The sequence below is a fragment of the Dipodomys spectabilis genome, unplaced genomic scaffold (assembly GCF_019054845.1).
Source record: "Dipodomys spectabilis isolate Male_0828 unplaced genomic scaffold, ASM1905484v1 ptg000095l, whole genome shotgun sequence".
NCBI lineage: Eukaryota > Metazoa > Chordata > Mammalia > Rodentia > Heteromyidae > Dipodomys > Dipodomys spectabilis.
Window position 1 is genome coordinate 48723228 of NW_024870772.1, and position 17711 is coordinate 48740938.

At 36.8% G+C, this 17711-nt stretch overlaps 1 protein-coding gene across 2 annotated transcripts in view; it reads left to right on the top strand.

Moving 5' to 3' along the window:
* Rsrc1 (arginine and serine rich coiled-coil 1) overlaps positions 1–17711 on the top strand; it is a 257164-nt gene that overhangs the window by 60119 nt on the left and 179334 nt on the right. For both annotated transcript variants that reach the window (XM_042685598.1, XM_042685599.1), the window contains exon 4: positions 13279–13452. In XM_042685598.1, the coding sequence (XP_042541532.1) occupies positions 13279–13452 (174 nt within the window). The remainder of the gene's footprint in view (positions 1–13278; positions 13453–17711) is intronic.

Sequence of the window (17711 nt, forward strand, 5' to 3'; positions counted from 1 at the left end):
CACTGGTACTCTTTTAGTAAAATCTGTTTTTGTCTTTTGTGAATGTAAAGTTTCTATTTCATCAATTTTTGCTTTCCCCTCCCCATTTTTCTTTCATCTTCTTATATTTTCTGTTTTCAGCTCCTTGTGATGCTTAGTGATTACTTACTTATCTTTAACACTTTATCCTTTTCTTATACATTGTACATTTAGCCCTATATTTTTCTTTGTTTTTTTTTTTTTTTTTGCTGGACGTGGGGCCTGAACTGTGGGCCTTGGGCGCTGTCCCTCAGTTCTTCAGCTCAAGGCTAGCGCTCTACCACTTGAGCCACAGCGCCACTTCCAGCTTTTTCTGCTTATGTGGTACTGAGGAATCAAACCCAGGGCCTCATTGCAAGGCAAGCACTCTGCCACTGAGCCACCTTCCCAGCCCATTAGCCCTATATTTTTGAATTGTGCTTTAGCTATAGCCTAAATAGTTGCTATGTCATATTTTAACTTTCACTTAATTAAAATATTTAAATATTACTATGGTTGTCTCTTTCCATGGGTTGTATCGACATATATCACTTAGAGTATATAACCATTTTAAGCCTCTTCTGGATGTCTTTTATTTAACATTTTCTTCTTTTATATCCATTGTATTTCAGATGCTGTCTTTTAAAGGTATTGAGATTTCCTTTGTACTCTGTGTGGTTTATTTTAGTAAGTATTATACATAAATTTGATATTAGAATGAATATTCTTCAGTTTTAAGGTCTTCAGTTAAATTGGTGAATTTAACCATTTTCCAAAGCTTCTTTTTGTTTACTTTTAGAATTTCCTTTGAAAATGTGCTATTTTATCAGTCACCAAGAGAGAGCTCCCCGATAAATCCACAGTATGAATTCTGTTTTTTTTTTTTTGTCAGCTTTGCTTTAGGTTTTGAAGCTTTGTTACTACTTGTTTACAAACTCAGAATTGTTATATATTCTTTGTGGATTGACCTTACCATAAGTGTCAGTCTTTACTTCTAGATGCAGTCCTTACTTTGAAGTCTGTATTATCTGATATTGGTATAGTTTCATCATTTTTTTTGTTGTAAGTACCCGCAAGATATTTTTCTCATACCTTTATTTTCACCCTCTTAAAATTTTAATTCTGAAGCTATTCATTATGCAAGTTGCCTATAGTTTGTTTATTTTGCAGTCTGACAATCTTTTTTTTTATTTTTAGTTTAGTTATATTTATTAATTGCTAATATATTCAGAGCTTTTTTTTTTTTTCTTGGTTGGTTATAGGGCTTGAACTCAGGGCCTGGGCACTGTCTCTGAGCTCTTTTGCTCAAGACTAGTACTCTGCTACTTTGAGCTACCAGGGCACTGCCAGTTTTCTGGTGGTTAAAACTTTTTTTAATTAATTTTTTTATTTCCTTCCCTATCTTTACATTCTCTTAAATATACTTTGCTTTACCTAGAAATTGTATCATGCCTTTGACTCACAGATGAATTAGTACTTCTGTTACTTTTTCCCTGTGGCTTTGATCCTTGAAGAGAGCTTGGTTCTATATAACCTTGCAGACACACAGGAAGAGCCTGGTTGAGCTCCTCAGGAAAATTGAAGCCATTATTTTGCTACACAGCTCCAGAGTCGGGTGGCAATTTGACTCTTAGTTGCTAGGTCAGAGTATTTTCTTTTTCCCTTATCCTTAATGTACTTTAGCAGGCTATGAACCCCAGTTAATTAAATGTCAGTCCATTTTTCTAAATACCCGTTGTACCCTTTCTGTAGGTAGATCTAGTTCTAGAAATGTTCTTAGGTTAAGATTATATAAGTCTGTCATTCTTTTTCTTCTGGTACTTAAGTTGAGGTGGATGTTTATTGTGTGTTTCTTCTGCTGCTTTTTTTGACTTTTTTGTATTCTTGTTTTTATTTAATCACTAACATGTATATGTATCTTATATGCGCAGTCATGTCATCCATTGAGCACCTTAATTTTTCTTTTTCTTCTGATTCTTTCTTAAATCAGACATTTGTTTGCCCAAATGTGTTCTAAATTTATTTGCTTGTAATTCACATCAGAGTATTAAGTTCTAGTGATTTTTTTTTTTGATCTGGGCATGGATTCTTTTTGTTGTTGTGTATGATACTATATAGGATTTTTTGTGGATCAGTAGTAATAAATGATTTTGTAATGGACTAAAGATTTGAGTCAGCTTATTTTTAGGCCAATGTTTATGTGTTATTTACTTTCTCTGTTGCTGTGACAAATACCTACAAAAACGACTTCAAGGGGAGGGATTGATTTATTTTGAATCAGCTTTAGAGATTATAGTTTATCACAGCAGGGAGACTACAGCGGAGCATAATATCATCATGGCAGCCCGGAAGCAGAGAAAGGAAGTACCCACACTGGATACCTTTATCCTCTGCCTCCCTAGTCCATCAGGATTTCCCATCTATGGGAGGGTGCCAGCCATATTCAGGGCCACACTCCCCACCCCTCCACTAGTCTTCTCTGAAAGTGCCCTCACAGATATGTCCAGAGATGTGCTTTCATAAGCTAGATGCTTCAACACAATCAGGCTGACCATCAAGATGGACCATCACAAGTTGTCTTCAGATCCTTGAAGTCATCTACTTTCTGAAGAGGCCTGAGTCTTTAGCATTCTCTTTCCTAGTTTTCTCTTACTACTGAATCACTAGTGGATACATCCTTTCTATAGTGCCCTTAGTCCATTGAATATATGTCCTTTTAAAGAATTTCCTCTGTTGTTATTAAGGTTTTAATTGAGTTTTGGTATAGGATGAGATTTAGGTTTCGATGTTCACAGTGTCATCCTAGAATGGAAGCCATGTTTTATTCAATGAGAATTATTTTATTTAGGTTTAACTACAGTTTTATTTTATGGTAAATGTTATATTTATTTGTGGGGTTCAACTTAAGAGTCTACTTGAAGCATTGTAGCTGTTTTTTTGAAAGACAAAATATTAGGGTATTTGTTTGGATTATATGTGTTTAGAAGTTATTAGCCAATTAAGAAACTTGACAAATTGGTTTTTGAGGGCAGTAATTCATTTTATGTAGAGGTGTTATGGTGATTCTTCTTATTCGGTAGATATTGAAAGCATTTATCTGTATAATAAGACATCTTGCTGTCCACTTATTGCTTATATATTGTGTGTTCTAGAGTGCCACATTTTTTATCAAAGGGTTCTTTGCTTATAATACATTTCCATATTGGCTTTGGTACTCTAGAGACTTCTAGAGTGATTTATCAGAAAGATTTATTTACTGTACCAGGGACAAATACATTCAATTTAAGTGTAGTTTCTTTGGCTTTTTTTCTTTGTTTGTTTGGTCAGGGTAGGAACTTTGTTATCTTAACCTCTTACTCTTGATGGAGACACTTTAAACTTGTAAGTAAAGGTGTAATAAAGCAAATGGGGTTGTTATTTGTATAAGACAGTGAGTGATCTTGTACAAAGCTATAATGTAATGAGGAGTAAGTAGCTTAATTCATTTACATCTGTGCTTATTAATTTTCAACACCTTTTAGTAATTTTCTTGTGCTTGTGCCCATTTTTATAGAATGAAGAGTGAAATAAGGAGAATAAGACCTTGGAAAGAAAAAAGCAGAGTAGCTTAGAATGCATACTAAGCAGACTTAAAACTTACTACATTTTAAACTTGACATCATTGGTATCCTAACTGATGAGTCAGCTTTTGCTATCATTGAACCACACCAGCAACATTTATGGGAGAACATTCTAGAATGACAGAATTGCTTATACAATAACCTAGAATAAATAACGAACAAGATAGTTTTTGAGCATAGCATGCAGGTGAGTAATAATAAGTAAAATAGTTTGTAGAATGGAAGGCATATGTTTTCTCCAGTGGAGTCTTCATTTTAGGAAAAACCATGAGATAGCATTGGTGATAGTTGAGTTCCTCCATTAATTGGATAAGCTCAGAGTAGAGATTGGTGCTAAGGGGTGCTAAGGAGACCCTTGGGTAGTAACTCTAGAAGTCTCTGCCAATCACATGTCTAGCTTTGCTGCAGCAATGATAGGAGAGTGATCATTCTCTGTTTTCTCTGGGACAGTGGCAGTTTAGCCTGTGGCTCTTACATGTAGGGCCCATTTAGTCCCCACAAAGATCCCTGCTTACTCTCCAGAGATTTGAAAAGCTAGATGATATATGATGTGGTCTTCCTGGTAATGGCCACCCACTGGAGACCCCGCTGGGGCTTACCTGTGGGGCAGTATCTTTTTAGACCTCGGGTATTGATCAGCTTCCTATACAGAAGAACTACAGTGAAATTCAACCCTCATGTCAAACTTAGAACTTTATAAAGGTTTATCAAAAAATCAAAGTGCTGTTCTTCATTGGATTACCTATGATATAAGGGAAATATATGTCATGTTTTTGATTCAGATTTATTTATTTATTTATTTGGGGGGGGGGTGGTCTGGTTGTGGGCCTGAACTCTGGGCCTGGCCTCTGTCCCTCAGCTCTTCAGCTCAAGGCTAGCGCTCTACCACTTGAGCCATAGCACCACTTCTGGCTTTTTTTCTTTTTGCTTATGTGGTGCTGAGGAATTGAACCCAGGGCCTCATGCATGCAAGGCAAGCGCTCTACCACTGAACCACCTTCCCAGCCCTTGATTCAGATTTATTACCTACTTTGTAGTATATGCTTTTTCCACCCAATCACTTGTCAGTTAGCTCACAACTCATTTAGCCATGAGTGTCTAATCTTCAAGGTAAGGTAGTCCTTACTATTTTCATTTTGTCTACAAGCAAAAGATGCTCAGAAAGAATAATTTACTCAAACATACTATTATTTGAATAATTCAGTGATATTATTTGAATAATATCTAGTGGTTGTAAAAGGGAGTTACAAGGTATGTTTACAGTATGTTTACAATGCTTCTTGATCAGAGTCATCCCTTTTATCATTTCCTCCCTCCCCTTCTTACCAGTTCCATCCCCTACCAATCACATCAGGTGTTCTGCCTCCTTTTTATAAACTCAACACTTAGGTATTAGACATTTATTAAGAAAAGAAGAAGCTTTGCATTTTCTTTATGGCTAGAGGTGAGCAATTTTTCACATGCCCATTGGCCATTTTTACTTCATTATGTGTCTCATCCAGTCACTGTTAATGTTGAAAGGTAAGTCACATTTTCTGCCATTTTGTTGCTGTAATGATGTTGCTGTTCTAGTCTTCCTGCTTATCTATCTTGGGGGATTTATTCTTTTCTGTGTCTAACCTATTTTTTGATTGTCTTCATCTTCTATGCATAAGATTCCCTTAATTATCTTTTGGTGGTGCTAATTTAGTGCTCATGACAACTAAATTCTTTCAGCTTTTATCATAGAAGATATTCATTTTTCTCTCAATTATAAAGAATGGCTTTGCTGGATAGACTCATCTAGGTTGACTACTGTTACTTTTCAGTGCTTGGGTTATGTCCTTCCATGTGCTGTTATGTTGGTGGTTTTGCCTTTGTATGTGACTTGTCATTTTCCTTTACATCTTTTAATATTTTTTTTATTGTTCTGCATTGTTAGTATTTTAACTACTATATGTCTACTGGTATATCTTTGATCTTGCTTGTTTAGTGTTCTGGAAACCTTGCTTACCTGGATCTTCCTTAAAGGGGCGGGCTTTTTACTATTAATATAGACCTGTGCTTTTAGTTTAGTATGTATCTTTTTTCCTTCATCTATATCTGAAATTCATAGGTTTGGTCTTTTCATGATGTTCTAAAGGAATTGCCTGTTTTATTCCATTTTCTTAGCGACTGATGGGTTCTGATTTATCTTTAATTGCTGATACCCTATTCTCAACTTCCTCTGTTCTGTTAGCTAGGCTTCAGTGAATTTTTATTTCAGTTATTGAGTGTTTCTTTTAGGAGAGTTTAATTTGAATGTTTTTGCTATTTCTATATCTTCGTTGAATTTCTCTCTTGTATTCTTCATTGTCTTTTTTTTTCATTCAGGCTTGTTTGTATTCTCTTATGCTCTTTTTATTTACTCAGCTGCTTATACATCCCTTAATTTCACTTCCTTGTAACTGGTTTTTTAAAAAAAAATTTAATTCCTTGTATGAAATTTATTTCTCTTCTCACTTAAGTCCTTTACTGTGGAGTTGTTGGCATATGCGTTGGCTTTTCTTAGATTTTTTGTTTCTTCCGTGGGATTTATGTATTTGTGGTCAAATTTTTGGTTGTTTTAGTTGGGAATTTCTCAAAAATTACTTAAGACAAGGCAGTAGATAGGTTGTCATGCATTTTCTGGTTACTAGACCATGTGGCATTGTTCAAACTTTCAGTTCCAGTGCTCAAGACGCAGCATGCAGCCCTTTTCTCCACTCAGGTTGTGGAAGCTCGGCTGCAGAACCACAACGTTGAGGTCTGGCAGTCCTGGTGGCTTATTATGAGATGATTATAGAAGTCCTATGCTGTCTTTAGTTACGTAGGGTGGTCATCAGAGGTGATGGACGATGGGGTAACTAGTGAATAATAGATGAGTTTGCAGGTCAGGAAAGGGTGGCAGCTATGCTACCCTCCAAGATCAATGTTTAGTGAGAGAAGTAGGGCAGATCTAGGTAATGTGGTATTGAAGGAAGGGGAAAGAGAAATGAAGACAATTGTGTACATGTGTGCATGTGGGCACACATGAAAACCACTAGTGACCTTCCAGCCTTCTAGTTACATGTTAAGAGTATAGGTAGCAAGAAAGGGTTATGGGAAGGGAAACATCTTCTTTCCCTTTTGAATCTCTTTTATAAACTTTCTCTTGCCTTATTGCTGTGCCTAGAAATTCTAGTGCTATCTATATTGAATATGGGTGGAGAAAGTGGACACCTTCATTTTCCCCCCTGATTTCAGAGGAAAATGCTGTAGGTTTATCATCAGTAGGCTTTACTGTGTTGAGCAATGTTCCCTGTATTTTAACCTTCTTTAGAGCTTTTGTCATAAGATGATTTTGGATCTTATCAAAGGCTTTTTATGCATCTACTGAGATGATCCTGTGATACTTTTGCATCCCAGTTAGAATGGCCACCATCAAGAACACAAACTGACATGGATGAGGGAAAAGGAACTTTATGACACTGTTGGTGGGAATATAATTCAACCACATTGGAAGGCAATCTGGAGTTTCTTCAAAAAAAAACTAAACATAGAAGTATCTATGATGCAGTACGCATTTAGCCAAAAGATTACAAATCAGGACATAGTAAAGCCACTTGCAAAAGTGTGTTCCTTGCTTCACCACTCACCATAGCCAAGGTATGTAAACAGCCCAGATGCCCCTCAGTGGACCAAAGGATCAAGAAAATATGCTATACATACACAATGGAATTTTACTCATCCATTAGAAAGAATGATACGTCATTTGCAAAGAAATGGCTAGATCTGGAAAAAATTATGTTAAGTCAAGTAAGTCAGGGCCAGAGAGACAAAGGACACATGTTTTCTCTCATATGTGGAACTTAGAACTAATTTATAAAGGTACAAGAAAATACATATGGGGTTGTACATGAGTGTACACAAATCTATTAACCAAAGTATGGTGTTTGTAGGGGAGAATTTAGATCGTATAATTCCTTAGAAAAACTAACATAATCCAGCAAGATGAATACCAGCTTACTGGTACTGGAAAGGGGGTAATTATGGGGAGAGAAGTAGACAAATGAATAGAGGAAGTGGAGGGAATATGAAGTCATAATATTAAATACGTATCCTATGGAATTAAGAAAATTGAGGGGGCTAAGATTGGGGGGGAGAATGATGAAAAGGGTAATACTGATCAAGATGCATTGCACTTATAGAGTGATTTATTGAATGAACACTCTTTAGTACGACTACTTAAAGATAATAAAAATATAACAAAAATAAACTTTGTCAGGATGCTGATATTTTGTACTTATAATTATCCATTACATTTGATCATTATAAAATGTTTGACTCATTAACAATTAATGTACTTACTGATTTCATTAGATCTAGTTATTTCATTATTCATATTAATCTCATCTTTTTTGTATCTCTATGCTTTTTTTTTTTGGGGGGAGGGGTCCAGTCGTGGGCCTGAACTCTGGGCCTGGATGCTGTCCTTCAGCTTTTCAGCTCAAGACTAGCACTCTACCACTTGAGCCACAGTGCCAGTTCCGGCTTTTTTCTTTTTTGCTTATGTGGTGCTTATGAATCGAACCCAGGGCCTTAAGCAAGAAAGGCAAGTGCTCTACCACTGAGCCACCTTCCCAGCCCGTATCTCTAGGCTTTTAAGCCTTCTCTTGGAAAATGAATATTTTTATAACTTTCAATTTCATGTATTAGCTTTTTAGTTACCTTGATTTCGTTTAAATAGTTGTTCCAACGTTAAAGTACCGTTACTCTTAGTGTACCTAGGTTTATTATTGTACAACTTAACATGAAATATTGAAACCTTACAACTACAGGTGTACTTATGTGTCCTGTACTTGATAGAGCTTGTAGAATCCCAAAACCTTCTGGTAAAACACTGCAGTTTTTACTTTTGAGTGTATATGTATAATTTTAAATGAAGGGAAATAATCATATTTTATATTTAGCTATATATTTTGACTTTCCTATGGTCTTTCCTTACTGAAAATGCAAATTTGTGTCTCTGTTATTTCATTCTAGCCTGAACAAATTTGTGTAATGTAATTTATGTCTATTGTTGATGACTGCTTTTTTTTCCCTCTGGTCCTAGAGCTTGAACTCTGGGCCTTGGCACTCTCTCTAAGCTTTTATACTCAAGGCTAGTGGTCTATAACTTTAGCTACAACTCTACTTCTTGTCTTTTTGTGGTTAATTGGAGATGAGAGTCTCATAGACTTTCCTTTACTGCCCAGGCATGATCTTCAGATCTCAGCCTCCTGAGTAGCTAGGATTATAGACATGAGTCACTGGCCTCCAGCATGATTGCTTTTTTTTCTTTTAACTTCTATCTAAAAAAAGATAATACTTTATTTTTAAAATTTTATTTGTTGTTGTTTACTATGAGGCTCAAACCAAGGCTTCACATTTGCCAGACAGTCACCACTCTACCACCCCATTTTCTTCCTTTCTTTCTTTTTTTTTGTTGGATGTAGGACATGAACTCAGGGCCTGAACCCTTCCCTGAACTCTTTTTGCTCAAGGCTAGCACCCTACCACTTCTGGTTTTCTGGTAGTTATTTGGCAATAAGAATTGCACAGCCTTTTTCTGCCTGAGCTGACTTTGAAATGGGACCCTCAGCTTCAGCCAGCTGAGCAGCTATGATTCCAGATGTGAGCCACTTGGCACTTGGCCCCAGCTTCCGGCCCATTCTTGAGGGATGATTTTGCTGAATACAGATTTGGGCTGGTTTTATTTTTCTTCATCATGTTAAGATTTTCTTCCAACTCTCTCTCCTTAATTTAAGATAAGCCAGCAACAATTAATCAATCCTTTATTTGTAATATATTGTTTTTGCCAATTTATTTATTTTATTTTTTTTGCTCAAGGATAGCACACTATCACTTGAGTCATAGTGCCACTTCCAGCTTTTTGTTTATGTGGTACTGAGGAATCAACCCAGGGTTTCATGCATACTAGGCAAACACTCTACCACTAAGCCACATTCCCAGCCCCCAATTTTTTTTTTATTATAAGTGTACATTAAATATACAAGGGATTTCGTTGTAACATTTCCCTGCATGTGTACATTGTATTCCAACTGTTGCCCCCTCTCCCTTCCACTTCCCTACTTCCTCAGACCATCTCAAGAGGTTCATTGTTCCATTTTTATACTTGCTTCTCTGTTACTTTCAAGATTTCTCTTCTTTCATTTTATCAGTTTGGCCATGACATTCCTATTCATGGTCTTCTTCATATCTATCTTCTTTAGAGTTTGGCTGGACTTCTAGAATCTATAAGATTGTCTTGCAATAAATTTGTAAGGTATTTGGCCACAAGGTAAATTGTGTTCTGCACCATCCTTTATTTTCATTACCTCTGGGAGTAAATACATAGGCTAGACTGAGTCCTTGAATCCCTGAGGCGCTTTCCTTTCTTATAACCAGTCCTTTTTCTTCAGTAAACATCTGAAACTGAGTCTTCAGATTCAATCATGGACTTTTTAAAATATATTTTTATTTTCTTCAGGTCCAAAGGAGTTGCCATTCAACAGAACAGTTTATGAATGCAGTGCCTTTTGATCTATGTCACGCCTTTTAATATTCCCACCCTCCTCTCCCACTCCAACCCTTCTCTCTTTTTGTAATTTTTAGATTATGTATTGAATTTTTTTCCCTGTAACAAAACTTAGGTATTCAATGCATCTTGATCTGAGTCCTCTCTTCAACATCTTCACCTACCTTCTACCCACCTCTTCCTGTATTTTTCTCAGTTCTGTGGCATATACAGTGCATATGCCATGCATTCTTGCCTGCGTTCTATTCGTTTCTCCTGTTTCTTTTTCTACTCCTCTCCTCTTGACCCCTTCCCCCCTTGCAAGTACCCATTTCCTAGTACTCCTTTTGTTAGGCTTTGACTTAATCTTTCTAAAAAACCACACTATTTGCATGCTTCATAGACTCTATTATACTTCAGTTAATTAATTTATAACTGCTTGGGTGCTACCCAGAATTTACTTCTAGATTTAAAAGCACATCTAGTTCCCACTAATGAGAGAAACCATGCAACCTGTGCTTTTCTGGATCTAGCTTATTTCACTTAACATAATCCTTTCCAAGTCTTTCCATTTCCTTATGAATGGTACAGTATCATTCTTTGTGATGGATGAATAGGATTCTATTGTGTGTAGATACCACACTTTCTTGATCTATTCACCTATTGAGGGGCATTTGGGCTGATTGCGTATCTTGGCTATGGTAAATAGAGCTGTAGTGACCATGGTTTGGGAGGTGCCTTTAGTGTATTCTTGTTTGTGCTCTATTGGATAAATGCCCAGGAGTGGAATTGCTGGGTCATAGGGTAGTTCTGTTTTAATTTTTTGAGGAACCTCCATACAGCTTTCCAGAGTGGTTGAACAAGTTTACATTCCCACCAACAGTGTACTAGAGTTTTCTTTTGGCCACATCCACACCAGAACCTGCTATTGTTAGTTTTCTTGATAATGGTAGTTTTTTTTGTTGTTGTTGATGGTGCGTGCCACCGTGTAGCCCAAGCTCCTCCAACTTGCCATCTTCCCTCCTCAGATTTGCGTTCTGGGACCCCACATGAGCACCAGCACTTTATTGGTGTATATTAATTTACAACAGTGTTTGAGTGTGTAATAAACTGATCATATTACCCTCTTTATTCTTTCTTATCACCACTTTTTTTTTTTTTTTTTTTTACAATTCTTTTCTGTGTTCAAGGCTTACGCTCTCTTTTGAGCCACAGTGCCATTTCCAGCCTTTTCTGAGTAGTTTATTGGAGATAAGAGTCTCATGGGCTTTCCTGCCTGAGCTGGCTTCAAATCACAATTTTCAGAATCTCAGTCTCCTGAGTAGCTAGGATTACAGGTGTGCACTATTGGTACCCAGCATTTTTTCTTGCAATTTTAGCTTCTATTTTCATATAGCATGTAGCATATTCATATTCATCTCCCTGTTACCCTCTTGATCTCTTCCTGATTTCTTCATAAACAGTTATGCATTTACATTCACATATATATGTTAAAAACATGCATAATATATTTATGGTCTATATATGCGTGTATATATATGTATTAGATATATTTGGTCTAGAATCCACAAATGACAGAAAACAAGCAGTATTTGTCTTTCTGAGTTTGGCTTAGTTTTCTTAAAATGATAACAATTCTGCTTTTTTTTTTTTTTTTTACAAATGAAATAGTTTTGTTATTTATAGCAGAATAATAGTCTATTTTCTATATAAATCCCATTTTCTTTATCCAGTAATGGCCACCAGGACTGACTCTGTAATTTGGCTATTGTGAATTACTCTGGTGCATTCAGCCAGAGATTTGAATTTCATTTTTATAGACATTTTTTGGGTCTTCCTTTGCCCTCTGTTAGAGGAATATCCTGTAACTGACCTGTTGCTAAGGTTACACTTGGTCTGTGCTTTGGGGCTTCAAAAATCTGAAGGTTTTCAGTTAGAGGTATAGCTGTTCAGTATGGTACAGACCTGGACTTACTCTCAGAGTAGAGCTGGTAAAATTGACAACTTTCTTGTTATACTTTCCTTCTTCTAGGTGTAGACCCTCTACAAAATCTCCCTGCTTTTGGTCACTTCCCAGTGCCTTCCTGACTTGTTTGGAATAGATGTCTGTAAGCATGTCAGCCTAGTATGGGGTTTTCTTGTTAGAGCTGTAACCAGAATGTGAAATCATAACTTCTTAGCATATAATGTATCCTACTCAATAATAGGATACAGTGAATGGTTGTATTGGAGTAATTATAAATTTTAAAATAGATTGAATAAGAAAGCAGAAATTATAGGGCTAGAGAGAGCTCTGTCTTTACCAATTGCAATACGTGGTTCTGATTGGTTATATTATGTGAGGAGACTTGAATAACTAAGACTTAATTTGAACCTTTAAGACTTCTACTTGAAGCCAGGTCAAGTGGCTCACACCTGTAATCTAGCTTCTCAGGAGGCTGAGATCTGAGGATCACTGTTACAAAGCCAGCCATGCAGGAAAGTCTGGGAGACTTTTATCTCCAATTAACCACCAGAAAACCAGAAGTGGAGCTGTGGCTTAAAGTGGTATAATGCTAGCCTTGAACAAAAGAACTCAGAGACAGCATTCAGGCCCTTAGTTCAAGCCCCATAGCTGACAAAAAAAAAAAAAAAAAGAAAGAGAGAGAGAGAGAGAGAAAGAGAGAGAGAGAGAGAAAGGAAGGAAGGAAGACTTCTACTTGTTGCTAAACATGTCTAGAGTTTTAGTTACTAGGAAGACTGAGGCTGGTGGACTTCTTCAGCCCAGAAATTCAAGACCAACACGAGCAATGCAATGAGACCATCTCTTAAAAACAAACAAAACCAAATAAACAAACCCTTCCACTTGTAGATGCTTTTGATTGAACTTGAATTTCTTGCACAGTTGTCAGCATGTATCTTCTCATATATCACACACACACACATATACACACATACATATCTCATATCATATATATCATGTATACTGAGAGTACTCAGTCATGAAGAATCATGTTCAGGTACTTGCTTTGCACACCTGATTTCTGAATCTGTAACTAAAACTAAGTATTTCTTTCAAATAAATAAAATGCATATTTACTTTTTAAAACGTAACTAACTCCATTTAATAAAATCTGCTTACTGTAGGTCCAGGTCAAGACCTCGTCCGCGTTCCCACAGTCGAAGCAGTGAACGGTCCAGCCATAGAAGGACTCGAAGTCGATCCCGGGACAGAGACCGTCGTAAAGGCAGAGACAAAGAGAAGAGAGAAAAGGAGAAGGAAAAAGCCAAGGACAAGGAATTGCACAACATCAAACGTGGGTAAGCTGAAGCAGCTGCAATGCAGTGATGACTATGTAGTCCATAGCAATATTTGAAGTGTGTTTTGTTTCTGTGAGCATTTTCCTTTCCCAGCCTTGTGGCTGAATTGCCTTAACAGCAGAAGTATCAACATTTACCACATATATATAATATATATGTCTATATATATGTGTATATCTGTTGTATACAAATGTAAATATATGTAAATGTTATGTATACATGTAAGTGTTGAATATGTAAATTTTTTTTTTTTTTTTTGGTTGGTTGTGGGGCTTGAACTCTGGGCCTGGCGCTGTCCCTCAGCTCTTCAGCTCAAGGCTAGCGCTCTACCACTTGAGCCACATCACCACTTCCGTCTTTTTTTTTTTTCTGCTTATGTGGTGCTAAGGAATTGAACCCAGGGCCTCATGCATGCAAGGCAAGCACTCTACCACTGAGCCACCTTCCCAGCCCCTGAATATGTAAATATTTTTATGTCTGTGTGTGGAGCTGTGGTTTGAACTCTGGTCCAGGGCCGTGTGCTTGCTAGGTACACTACAACTAAGCCATGCACCATCTTTTTAGTTTTTAAAAGATCAGCATATGCATTTACCACAATAATTTTTTTTTTTGCCAGTCCTGGGGCTTGAACTCAGGGACTGGGTATTGTCCTTGAGCTTTTTTGCTCAAGACTGGAGTTCTACCACTTGAGCCATTTCTGGCTTTTTCTGTTTATGTGGTACTGAGGAATTGAACCCAGGGCTTCATGCATGGAGGCAAGCACTCTACCACTAAGCCATATTCCCAGCCATACCACAGTAATTTTTTATATATTTATAATATCTTCCTTTGTTCTAGAAATAATTTTATTCCTTTATTTCATTCACAGAATGTCTTAGAATGTTTTGTTTTTTTAAGTTTATTTTTCTTGTTATGTAATAATATTTTTTGGCATTTGTTAAAAGTTTAAGGAAGTTTTACTGTGATAATTCAATGAAGAGAGAAACATTTCCTATTCATATAGCATAATTTATTTGTGCAAGGGGAGTTCATTGTGACATTTCACACATGTAAAAATATACTCCAATCTTACCTCCAAGACTCTCCCTTACTCCTGTCTCCTCCTCTTAAAACAATTTCAAAAGCTTTCATTGTTTCATTTTCCTATATATAAACAAACTACATAGACCATATTCACCCTTATTCACCATAATAACAGTTTTGAAATTAAAATCAGACACTTCTTTTTTTTGCTAACCTATTACTGAAAGTCAATTATCAGAAATAAAATTTGTCATGCAGTCTCATAATTGCAGCATGGTATAATGATGAATCTTCTATGGATTATTATGTAAGAATGTCTTTAAGAATGTCTTTAGCCACAGTCAACTACTATGGAACATTTTTTACGGACTTGAAAAATTAGTTGAGAATGAATATGCAAGTAGCCATCAGTGACATTTTACAATTTATTCTGAGTGTAGAATTTGGATGGATTTGATTTAAATCTGTTTTCACTCATGATTTAGATCACCAGTCAGGAAATTTGGATTTATAGCAGTTACTGACTACCGCTTTAGTTTGTAGGTGTCCCCATCCAAATTCATGTGCTACTTCAAGGCAGTGGTGTTGGAGGTGGCACCTTTGAAAAGGGGATTAGGCCATGAGTGGGTTCCTGTCATGGTGGGAGTAAAATTGTTATTTATTGTACAGTGGATTTCTTTTAGAAAAGGATGTGTTTGTCTTCCCCCACCAATTTCTTCTTTTTCCATGTGATAACAAAGAAGGCCCTGGTAGATGCTGGTGTTCAGTCTTTGCCTGCGAGCCTCCAGAACTGTGATGAGAAAGTTCTATTCATTATAAATTACCAGTACTGTGGTTTTCTGTTAAAACAACACAAATTAGCTGAACATGTACCGGAATTCTTTCTCCTTAATTTGAATGATGTTAGTATTCCTTAGGAGTGTAGGGAGCAGCGTTCCTGAGCATGGCTTCTACTCTGGCCTGCCACTCAGAAATGCTTTCACTCTCGTTGTTTCTTAGAGGCCTCCAGTAATTGAATCTGCTCTAAGAACTGGACCCAACATTTCTGGAATTCTTTTCTCTCAGATTTGAATTTAAGTTTATACATTCCTCCTCTTCTTTAAATATATATATTTTTTGTTATTTCTCTCACATTTGGAAGTAAGTTTATCCATTCCTCCTCCTATTTTCTTTAAATATAATTTTATTGTTATTATTAAAGTGTACAGAAGATTGACATTTCATAAGTCAAGTAATGAGTGCATTTCTTTTTTGGACAATGTCACCTTTCCTTTGCTTTCCCCAGTTTCTCCCTTCCGTCACTGCCCACCAGTTGCACAGTGTGTTTTCCACTTAGTGTATATCGAATACCATGACTGCATTTGTTCACCCTTTCTTTTTCTTTCTGTGTCCCCTTCACCACTCCTAAAAAGACCAAAAAGAGACCAAAAGTGAAAATAACAACAACCAAACCCATGTTTCCGTTTCCTGGAATTTGTTTCAATAAATAATATTTTAAATGTTTAGAGGAGTTATGCATTTGGATTCCTCCTCCAGTTGTAACCTCCTTTAGTCTGACGGTGTGTGAATGCCTATAGTCCTGTATAATTTATTATACCCACTTGTATTTTGGATCTGGCTTCCACATATGAGAGAAAACATGTGCCCTTGGTCTCTCTGAGCTTGGCTTACTTCACTTAATATGTTTTTTTCTAGGTCCATCCATTTCCCTGCAATTGACATTGTATTCTTTCTAAAGAAGGAGTGAAATTCCATTATGTATAAGTAGTATACATATACATACATATATATATATATATATATTTTTTTTTTTTTTGGATCCAGTCGTGGGGCCTGAACTCTGGGCCTAGGTGCTGTCCCTCAGCTCTTCAGCTCAAGGCTAGCGCTCTACCACTTGAGCCACAACGCCACTTCCAGCTTTTTTTCTTTTTGCTTATATGGTGCTGAGGAATCGAACCCAGGGCCTCGGGCTTGCAAGGCAAGCGCTCTACCACTGAGCCACCTTCCTAGCCCCAAGTACTGTATTTTTTTGATCCACTCATCTATTGAATGGCATCTGGGCTGTTTCCACAACTTGGCTATTGTGAATAGTGTGGCCGTGAACATGGCTGTGCAAGTGTCTTTACGGTATTCTGCCTGGTAATGTTCTTGGTAGATGTCGAAGAGTGGTATGGTTGAGTTATAGCATTCTTCATTTTCTTTACGTAAGTTTCTAAACCTTTATACTTTCAAAAAGAGTCAAGAATTGCCCTATGTGTATACGATGTTCTACAAAATAGGCATAGTAACACTTAAAAACCCATATATTTGGGCTAGGAATGTGGTTTAGTGGTAGAGTGCTTGCCTAACATGCATGAGGCCCTGAGTTGGATTCCTTGGTGCCACATACACAAAAGAAATAAATAAGTTTAATTTTAAAAAAACCATAAATTTTAGAGCAGTATGTATAAGACAAGGACTGTGGACCATGTAGGATTCATACCTCATAGGTACATATTAGTTGTGGCTTTAACTTTGGTGATATTTCAGTTTTTTCAAGTGTAGTTTCATGTACTTAGTTACTGTAGGTAGATAAGTTGATTTTCCCTATCTCTCTACTTAGTAGCAGGAGATGTTGGAATTGATTTAGGAAAGCTGGACTCTGAGATTTGACAGCAGTTATATACTTATAAAGGCTGTCATATTTTTCCTTACCTCTTACTTCTTCATGCAGCAGGAAGTCGTTTATGCTAATTTCTCCTTATTTGCATATAGGTTACGAGCTCTGTGGTGCAGAGCATGCTTAGAACTCCTTTTAAGTGTCTGTTTGGATCAAAGCAGAACTGTGTGATAGCTGTTGTCTGACACCAAGCTGTGTGGTGTTGTTTTCATTAAACATTTATCACACTTCCAATGTGACAGCAGGCAACTTTGTGCCAGGAGAACATGTTTTCATGCAAAATTTATTGAAAAAGATGAGACTTTGTAAAGAGATCTTGTTGCCTTTCACTAGTGGCGGAGGGTAAATGTTTGGTTCGAAAGCAGTGTACCTTGAACATGTGTCACCGTGGAATGCAAGGGAAGCTCTATATTGTCAGTTTTGTTAAGCAGGTAAACAAACACCTCTTTCCTACTTTTATTTATTTTTTTATTTTATTTTTTTTTTTTATTGTAAAGCTACTATACAGAGGGTTACAGTTACATGAGTGAGGTTATGAGTACACTTCCTCTTGAACATTGTTACCCCCTCCATTGTT